The 10,713-nt window shown below is 40.6% G+C and overlaps 1 protein-coding gene across 1 annotated transcript in view; it reads right to left on the bottom strand.

The window, feature by feature from the left end:
• The window catches only part of LOC145402098 (ATP-binding cassette sub-family C member 5-like), a 279,936-nt gene extending 275,355 nt beyond the window's left edge, over positions 1–4,581 (bottom strand). Inside the window, exon 1 of the mRNA XM_080274212.1 lies at positions 4,519–4,581. Coding sequence (XP_080130338.1) covers positions 4,519–4,554 — 36 coding nt within the window. The 5' untranslated portion in view covers positions 4,555–4,581. The remainder of the gene's footprint in view (positions 1–4,518) is intronic.
• Positions 4,582–10,713: the final 6,132 nt, after the last annotated feature.

Genomic DNA, 10,713 nt, shown 5'->3' with positions numbered 1-10,713 from the left:
TTTTGAGGAATCCTGCTACCATACAAACAAACAAACAAACAAACAGGAGTGAAAACATACTCTCCTTGTCGAAAAGAATAATTAGGGAAGTAGATAATAAGAGGATAGTTTCGTAAGCAGACAGACAGGCTGTTAAGATGGACAGATGGAGAGACATATGCAGACAGATAGACAAGCAAAGACAGATAAAGACAAAGATATAGAGAGATAAACAGACAGAAAGACAGATCAACAAAAAAAGACAGAAACACATGGAGAAACAAAGACACAGACAGCTAAACAGATAGAAAGTCTGGCCAATTGATAGACAGATAACTGATGGCACATTTGTGGGTAGGCAGATCGACAGACAGATGGGTCGACAGGTAGCTTAACAGGCCAATTAGCAGATTGATGGGTAGGCAGGTAGGTGAAGAGAGAGAGAGAGAGAGAGAATCAGTACGTAGACAGAAAGGCCGACAGGTTTTTCAATAATTCGGCACTAGGTACACAGTTACAGGGGTTGATCGGTGGGTAGATTAGGCAGGTAGACAGATCAGTAGATGGATGGGTTAGGAGATCAGCAGTCAGACAGGTAGGCAGATAGATAGGGAGGCATGCAGACAGGTATGTTGACACGCAGATAAGACAGTATTCCAGGTATAGATAGGTCGGAAGGTAGAGGTTGATAGACCGGCAGGTAGATAGGTGGACAGTTAATATGTCGGTAATTTGAGAGGATGGCAGGTAGACAGGTAGGCAAATTGACAAGTAGGTAGACAGATAGGTCAGTAAGTCGGCATGAAGGCAGACAGGTAGGTAGACAAACAAGTAGGCAGGCACACAGATGGGTGGGTAGATGGACATAACGATAGATCGGTGGGTGCACAGGCAGGCAGATAAATTGGTAGACAGGCAGACAGATCGGTCAATGGGTAGATAGGCAATTGTACAAGTCAATAGATCGATGGTAAATAAGTCGGTTGGCAGGTCTGTAGGAAGGTAGGTAGATAGCTGGTATATGTCGATAGGCAGGTCTGCAGGAAGGTAGGTAGACAGCAGGTAGACAGGTCAGTAGGCAGGTAGGTAGACAGCACGTAGAATGGTCTGTAGGAAGGTAAGTAGATTGGCAGGTAGATAGGTCGGCAGGCAGGTAGATAGGTAGATATGGAGCGAGCGAGGCAAGGTTGGGAGGCAGAGGGACGTTGCTAGGTAACAGGACAAACAATCCCCTGACGTCACAAGCCTATGACGTAACCCTTCAAGCTTGGCCCCACCGACCCGACATCTCACCCTTCCAAAGTCAACCGCTATTTGCATCTCTCGGACAGATTTCAGTATTTTCTCTGGCGGTTCTAAGTTATCTTTCCAAGTGAATGTAGAGTTTCCAGGAGATTTTAATATTTTCTGTTTATTTCTATGGGTTATCTTGTTTTCTAGGACACCAGCCAAGATAAAGACCTAACCAAATCCGGCATTGCCGTTCCCTCCAAAAGTTCAGTGAGCCAGACAATCTCGCCTGTGTAAACCGGCGTTTTTATGTGTTCCACGTTTTTACCTCCATTATTTCTTGCTCAAAAGGGCCCGCCAACTCATTCGTGTCCGGCTGGAGAGATGGACGATCTATAAATATACATAAAAGAGCCACGTTGTTTGCTTGTTTGTTTGTCCTTCAATCACGCCCAAACCAAGGGCCTGAGGCCCCCAGACACGGATATATTCTGAATCTGGGTGACCCAAGGATGGTTTCAGGTGGATTAAATTCAGATCTGGGTCATTTGAGGTCACCGATAGCGTTCAACTTTTTGATCCGGGCAACGCCGGGTACCCCTGCAGCCCAATTTTTGGCATGGAGACTCACACGACCTCCAGTTCGGACACAGGCTATGTGAGGTTGACTTCCGAGGTCATTTGAGGTCACCGGTAATACACACTCGAAAGACTGGACCCAGCAATCCAATTTTTGAGAAGGACACTCACATGACCTCCAGTCCGGACACAGTCTATGTGAGGCTGACCTCCGAGGTCACTTGAGGCCACCAGTCGGAGGTCATTTGAGGTTACTGGTAAAAGCAAGCGCGCACAAATACTGTCGTTAGTCTGCGAATGCTGATACAGAAAGTTCCTGGACCTCATATAATCCCTCTTCAAAAGCATAAGAGGTATGGTACAAGGTCTTTTTGGAGTAGAAAAAAGACTGAACTAAAACAAACAGGATTTGTGTTCGCCTTTTTGGCCCGGGCAACGCCGAGTGCTCTTGCTAGTTTAGTATAAATTAAACGTAAACGCCTAGTCCATACAGAGACCACACATTGCAGCCATGGAAGGAAATAAACACCGAATAAAAACACACGGAACAGTGAAGCTCACCTTAATCCTAATAATCATATATACCGGAGAGAGAGAGAGAGAGAGAGAGTACATTAACGTGCACATACAGTACAAATATTTAAACTGTAGCAGTGACGAAACCTACGGTAATCATTTTACGTCACACACACACTCTCTCTCTCTCTCTCTCTCTCTCATATATTATATATATATATATATATATATATATATATATATATATATATATATATATATATAGAAAATGGACAGAGGATAGGAAAAAAGACACTGGAAAAAATAGAAATGAAGTGATGAAAATACTTGGATTGGATTTTTTTTTTATAGTACCGAAAACTTGTTATTTGGAAGAATTTTACCCACGTCAATAAAAGTTGTTCACTCAGAATATATAACGTGTGTGGCTTCTGCCCAACTGACTGTGCAATAGCCTACTGTATGTGAGTGTTATCCCTACAAAGAAAATTATAACTCACCCCTCAAAAAAAAAAAAAAAAAAATTGTGTTACATGGTTGAAGATAAACACGAACAGAAGAATTCATCATCATCATCACTGTCTCCAACAACATCATCACTGTCTCCATCACCATCATCACCATCATATCTCTATTATTAACCACCCAATGGGGTGGATACAATCTGAAAACAGGAGTAGGAGGGCATGGAAGTGGGAGAATTACGGTATTATCAAGAGAGTGACAGTGTAGTGGACCAAACATCCGGTCACTCATCACGTACTCCCATGAACATCTCGGCTCCTCCCCATAGCCAGCCAAATCATCCATATTTTTTTTTTTCTTTCTATATACACGAACGCACCAACCGAACCCCTTCACACCGATGACATACTTTATATTGTATTCTTGCCCTTCACACCGATGATGCACTCTACTGTATATTGTATTCCTGCCCCTTCGCTTCGATCACGTACTCTATGGTATTCCCCTTCATTCCGATGACCTACTCTATATTGCCTTCTTCCTTCTTCCAGACGATTTTATTCAGCTCGGAGGTATTTTTCGATAGAGGGGTTTAATTGAGCTTCCATCGACTCCCTCACAACGAGAAACCACTTATATAAATGAATAAAATTGGCTTGAGGTAGCATGAATAATGATCATCATCATTATCATTACCACCATCCCACCCGTGATACTACTACTACTACTACTACTAATAATAATAATAATAATAATAATAATAGTAAAAATGTCACATGACTGAAGGAGTTAAAATATCCGAGTGCAAGCCTTTGTCATATGCATCGCCAGACTTACTTCATCCACTCATTTCCCTCCTTTGTTCATTCTTTCCGTTCCTCAGTTTCCACACACCGCTTTCTCACACACAACATCCAGCCATCTCTTTCTTGCCCTTCCACCTTTTCCTAACCTTACCTTCATGGGGACGTATTCTAAGTGGCATAGGGAGCATCGTGGCACCTTTTCCTTACCGACTTATTTTGCGTGTTACAACTTAATATTATTTTTTCTGTATGTTCGTTTTAATATCGGCACTGTTTACATAAATAACACAATGGCTACTGAGGTGTGATATGCAGAATAAATCGCTGAGGAATTAGTGTTACGATATATCAAACACCACTTAGAATACGCCCCACTGTCACGCACTCGTCCACCACATTCCTTCCTAGTGCACCACCTATCCAGTCATGCTTACTATCAATCTGCTCTCGTCCTTCCCATCCGTTAGTTATTCAAAAAGTAAAAATCCACATAATAATAAGTGGAAAATGATGAAAATAAAGAATCAATTATATATATATATATATATATATATATATATATATATATATATATATATATATATATATAGTAAAAATTATTTCTTTAAAACCTATGCAAACACGACAAAATAAAGTACAGAATAAAAGAAATGACAAAATACAGAATAAGAGAAAAGTCAATACAATAAAACGCTGCAAAGTTATGAAACTCAAATAAGCATGACAACATATATAAAATACAATAAAATTATTGGAAAGTAAATGTACTGTAAAACCAGTTAAAATTAAAAATTAAAAAGACCAATTAAAATGTCCAGAGAGAGAGAGAGAGAAAGAGAGAGAGAATGACAAACAGTATGCCATACCCAAGCAATACAAAAGCAACAAGAAACTAAGCACGCGACGCTCTCACAAAAGCCAAATAGCAAACAACAGTATCTACCTTGCTCTCCAGCAGGTCCATAATATCCCACTCCATGTTTAGAGGATTTTTCGTTTGTCCGTTTGTTCAAAAAAATAACTGAAAAATGTGATAGAATATATATATATATATATATTCCTTCGTGTTAATTTTTCTCGTCTGTCTGTCTGTCTGTCTGTCTCTCTCTCTCTCTCTCTCTCTCTCTCTCTCTCACACACACACACACACACACACACCACAATTTCTTAACCCTTTCGGTATGTCATGTTCATTTAATTTTTGCTACGCTTAGTCTCCTTTACTCAGCTCTAGGGAGGGAGAGTTTCAGTAACGAAGCGAGTGATGACTTTTTCTTTTACCAAACTATTTGAAAGTCTGTCCCTTGGCTAAGTAAATCGTCAGATGGTTACATGAATAAAAAAAACTGTCATCGAACTGAAAGGATAAACATAAATACACTTTATAAATTCTCTATCTATCCTCACTCTCTCTAGTCACAAATGCTGTCTCTAACCATAGTTGCTCTTTCTCTGACCCCAATATCTCTATTTTTAACCATAATTTCTCTATATTTAACCATAAAATCTCTATCTCTAATATCAATTTCTTTATCTCTGTTTCCAAATTTTCTACCTCTCACCACGATTCTGTCTGACCACAAAATCTCTCTTACCAAAACTTGTCGCAAATTTTTTCTAACCATTGTGTCTCAAACCACAGTTTCCTTTCTAACCAGAATTTCTAAAACCAAAATTTGTCTCTAATCACAATTCCTCTGTCTAACCACATCTGTACTGTCTTTAACCATAGTTTTTCAGTCTCTAACCACAATTTCCCAAACCATATTTCCCTAATGATAATTTCTTTAACAACAACTTCCCTAACCACAACTCCCAATGCTCAAAATCTCTAACAACACTCTCTCAAACTACATTTTTTCTAACCACAATTTCCTAGCCACCCCTCTCCCGCACTGTTCACGTCAAACTGGGCAGCAGCAGCTGTGTTTGTTGTCACACCCTACCCTATCTTCATCCGTTTCCTCTCTCTCTCTCTCTCTCTCTCTCTCTTCCATATAGACAGACGGACAGACACACGTAAACACACATATAAACATAAATAAATTTAGACCGACAGACAGATAGATGGACAGATGGATACATAGACAGACATATGGATAGACAGAGAGAGAGAGAGAGAGAGAGAGAGAGAGAGGGATGGACAGAGTGAGAAAGTGTTTGCAGCACACGTAACACAAAGGCATGACAGCACACGAACGCGCGCACACAGAGTTCTCTCTCTCTCTCTCTCTGTATCACATCCTGTCTAGATATGTAACTGAATCTCCCTCGTACTGTAAGTTAATGAAAAACTCACCTGTTCGGAAAGTCTGTCCCAAGCTGGGGGGGGGGGGGGAAGCGTCCCAAGCTAAAAAGAGAAAAAAAAAAAAAAAGCTCGAAAGGAGGATGAATATAAAGGTGTCATCCTTGTGAAGTTATTAACTCCTTCAGTATGATGACGTCATTTACAATTTCGTCTTGTTTCCATCAGTCCACTTTACGCAGCTCATGTATGACTCACTTCACTGCGATAGCGTATTTGTCATGCTATTTTCCCCACCTTCAGACGATTTTATTCAGCTTAGGAGAGACTTTTCTAACTGGAAAGGTTAAAGTCAATATGGCCTCCAGTGAGTCTTTCGCTTGCCCATGGTTCTTCTAAACCAAGTAAAATCGTCTGGTAAAGGGAAGAATAAAATACAAATAACTGTCTCGGGTAGACGGAAAGAATGGATTTTACTGTACATCTCTAACATCTTCAATTCGAAAAGCCTCCCTCATGCTGAATAAAATCGTCTTGCGATGGCAAGAATAAAAAATAAGACATGGAGGTGATAAAATTAAGGTTAACCTCTTCAGCACGATGTTCTTTTATTCTCGCCTCAACCACACTATTTTACTTAGATCGGGAAAGGAACCCTGACAGTAAGAGGTCCTGAGGGCTACCACTAACACCTCAATTTTGAAAAGTTCGTGCTGAAGGGAATAAAATCGTCTGGTACTGAACGAAGACCCACCGCACTCGAGGGGATAACACGCTCATGGTCGGGATAACCATTGTTCAGGTGAGGCGGTGTCACAGGGGCTTGGGGTGTAAATAATACTGTCACTAGAAACTCTCTCACCGTCGGGATAACACTCGTATTCTGTTCTAATGCAAGACAGTTTTATTCAGCATGGAGACTCGCAGGAGCCTGAGAATGTAAATGAAGGCTGTATCGAACATCACCTGTATGAAAGGTCTCCCTAAGTTGAAGAAAGTCGTTCCGCGGTACCAAGAATATAATCAGAAAGGGTGATTCACTACTTGAGGCTCCAGAATAACGCCAATATACCCGTTTTTAACGAACGGATTTAAATGAAACTCCGTGCATACAAATTTCAAAATACGTCAATCGTATGCTGTGTTACGAAAACTTCCTGACGTCTAAGCTTAGAGATATATTTCCGAAATGAAAATCAAATCAGTGCAACTCAGAATGGGCATCAGGGGGTTAACTGCATTGGTCCAGCGATCATGCCGCACTCTATTTTAATTCTGATTTAACTCAAGACTTTCCTGGCTGTGGGGCGACCTTAAGGGAAAACTACTTAAAAACAAGCTTCTCACACTTGATTAGCAAAAAGAGACGTTCTTAGGGAGAATGCAGCCATCCTAACCGAAAAGTTGCAGCAAAAATGCGCTATTTTGGAACATTAGGTTCAAGTACGTTTAAACGCGTGGAGACTCCTTGCAAACCTCTGTGTAGCTGTGGAAGAATTATAATGAAGAAAAAACAAAATCTGTTCATTAATAAGGAAAATGTTCAAATTATTCTGGGGCCTCAGAAGAGTGCATCACCCTGTAAAAGGGCGCCATTGTAAAGGTGGCATCACACTAGACCAAAAGTGGCTAACATGCGAGCCAGTTTTGCGAGCCAAAACGGCTAGCAGAGTCGAGTGTCCGTCACACTCGTGTGTTTTTGCGAGCCGAAACGGCTAACAGTGTCGTCTGCCTTGGCGCCTCGTGGTCATTTGTAAACAAGCCACCACGGAGTACCCACTCCCTTTTCCTCAATTTCTGTAACCGCCTCACGTACTTTAGCAACTCCAGAGCCACAAAGCAGTCTTCCAGAGTTTTCTTTGCTGCAGGATCCATATCGAAATCTGATTTTTACTTGTTGTTTGGAGACAAAACAGACAGCCTCCGTGGCTGGTCACCCGAGTGTCCGAATATTCATTTCATGTTACAAGAAAACAATAAAAATGAATGAAAACCACAAGAATTAAATTGTATTTACTTAACAATTTTAGTTAAAGTTTCCTTCTGTGAATAACAGAATATTTTCTCACCAGTTACAAAATTAATATAGGCTCATTTGAGTTCTAATCCCACCTACAAGTTGTGAACGAGAATTGTTATCCATTTCGCCTCGCAGGAGAAATCTCGCTCACAGTGAGTCAGTTATAGTGGGTCGCAAAACTGGCTAGCATGTTGGCCACATTTGTCCCAGTGTGACGGCAGCTTAACGTGTGTGCGCATGTAACTGAAGTAACTGAATAAGTATGATCGTGTGTGTGTGTGTGTGTGTGTGTGTGTGTGTGTGTGTGTGTGTGTGTGTGTGTGTGTGTGTGTGTGTGTGAGAGAGAGAGAGAGAGAGAGAGAGAGAGAGAGAGAGAGAGAGAGAGAGAGAGAGAGAGAGAGAGAGAGAGAGATGCAAGGAGGAAAAATACCTGAAAAATATATATATATAATTAAAGAGATAACGCAGCCATATTAAAAATTATACGATAGCATAATAATAGTAGAGCAATTATTCTGGCGATACCTACACCTTTAATGACCCGACCGTAATTATGTTACCATACGTAGGGTTGGCTAGACACAGTAATAGGTGTGTGTGTGTGTGTGTGTGTGTGTGTGTGTGTGTGTGTGTGTGTGTGTGTGTGTGTGTGTGTGTGTGTGTGTGTGTGTGTGAGAGAGAGAGAGAGAGAATCAGGGCCATAATCTCCACTCCATAACCCTGAGATATATGGGCCCTCCACCGTAACGTAAGCCGGATATTGGCACTCCTAAGACCTCCATAGCCCTGTCTTATTTCTTGCCCGTTATGCAACCTGGATATAAAATCTCTCTCTCTTTCTCTGTATCTGTTTCTCCTCAGCTGAATGAAATCGTCTCGTGTTAGCTAGATTAAAACAAAACACGTCCTTGAGCTGAAGGGGCTACAGGCGTCTTAATGTCTGTCTGGTCTATCTTGCTCTCTCTCTTTGTATGTATGCATTTATCTTATTGCTCATATATATATATATATATATATATATATATATATATATATATATATATATATATATATTTATTTATTTATTTATTTATTTATTTACAGTACTACCAGTTCTCTCTCTTTATTATTTATATTTACGATATCGCTGAAAACCAGGCACTGATTTGACTCGGTGGCTCTTCTGCCTGGTTATACAAACTACCCTCAAAGGAGGATGGTGGACTGAAGGGTAACCAGCTAGCAGGCCACTGGGTTTGGCTTCAAATGAGAGTGGAGTTGAATATACTGTTACTACGACTAGGACTGCTAGTGGTTTTTATTTTCCCCTTGATAATTCAGGTTTCGTGGCATCTGATTCTTAGAGATGTATTATGTAGTCTACATCCTTATATGGTACAATATAATGTGTAATGTACTGATTGTTAGCAGCAACATTTTTTTGTCAGTAACGTAAGATAAAGAGGTTTAATGTACGAAATAAATCACTGACAAGGGGGCATTGCGAAACCTCCTATGCCATTAATAGGATTTTACTGTTCGGCTGGAGGTTTTGGATGGCTGTGGTGCTGTGTTTGTGTACGAATTAATGGAATGCAGTGTGGAAGAGAATGAATGTTATTGAAGCATTCTGTATAGCCAATGGTTGTTAATTTTTGCTTCTTTCTGGTGGTGGTGGGGGTGTAGTAAAATTGTTTGGGTGGCATGGATCCTCAGCCGAAGCACATTATGTTCATACCGCATTCACAGTATGTTCATATAGGCCTATGCATATCGTGTGCACAATATGGTACTTGGCTGGGATAACTTCGTTTCTTTTTGCAGATGGTTCATAAAAGTCTGGCGGGGTAAAGGAAAAAAAAAAAAAAAGGGGGGGGGATTGGGGAGAAAAAGAAACACAGCCCTGCTCAGCTTTATTTAATGCCGAATTTTTCTAGTTTTAAAGTTGCATGTCTCCCTATCCTCCATATTATTTATACTGTCTTATGCAATACCGATAGCCTATGCAATGAATGCTTTCTTTGGCAACTAAACTATGTGGTCTTTTTTGTTAAATATATACCATATCCTTGGGCTTGTATGTATTGGTTTTATTTCTACTTTCAGATGTTAGCGAAAGGTGTCCACACGAGACACACGAAGAAACTGGACCTGTCTGATTTGGGAACTCCGATTTTTTTTTTTTTTTTTTTTCTGTTAGCAACATCCCGCACGGGATAATTATTTTTCTTGTTTTTCTTTTATAATTTTGTATTTTGTATTTAACACCCCAAATGGGGTAATGCTCGCAACTGTCTCTTTACTGCCGGTGAGACACCGTCGGATAGTATTCTGAATTTGAAGCTATGATTTCAGCAGAGTACTTGGGCTTATCTGTTATTCCTGCCGTTATCTTCCACGCTGTGTGAAAGATTTTGGTTATCTGGATGGTCTTTGAACTGCTCTGAAAACTTTATGCCTAATGCTGCTGGTCTGGTTCTTGGATGGGAGTTAACTTCTTGTTGACTCCGTATGAGCTGGGTGGCTAAGTGCCTGGGTCGGAATTCATGTTGGGAGTCAGACCGGGATGTAGGGGTGATGTTCATAAGGATCAGTCTTTCCATGATTTTGGATGGTGAGCTTAGCAGGGATTTTGGTACATACGGTGATGGACTAGTGGATGGTTTGTCTGGTTTGAGTACAGGAATGACGAATTATATCTTCCAGTGTCGGAGATTTGACCGAGTCCAGGAAGGATTGAAAAATTAACTGAGGGTACTCATGGACATCATGGTTATGGGACCTTGGTGTATTAAGTGGATGCTTAAGAACTGGTCTCATCCAGCTGCTCTATTTTTTTTTTCTTCTTCTTCTTCTTCTTCTTTTTGTGGTTTTCATCATCATTCTGTTGGACC

Source organism: Coenobita brevimanus, chromosome 57, assembly GCF_032717465.1.
Source record: "Coenobita brevimanus isolate Jiangsu-jjx chromosome 57, ASM3271746v2, whole genome shotgun sequence".
NCBI lineage: Eukaryota > Metazoa > Arthropoda > Malacostraca > Decapoda > Coenobitidae > Coenobita > Coenobita brevimanus.
This window is presented reverse-complemented; position numbering and strand designations above follow the sequence as displayed.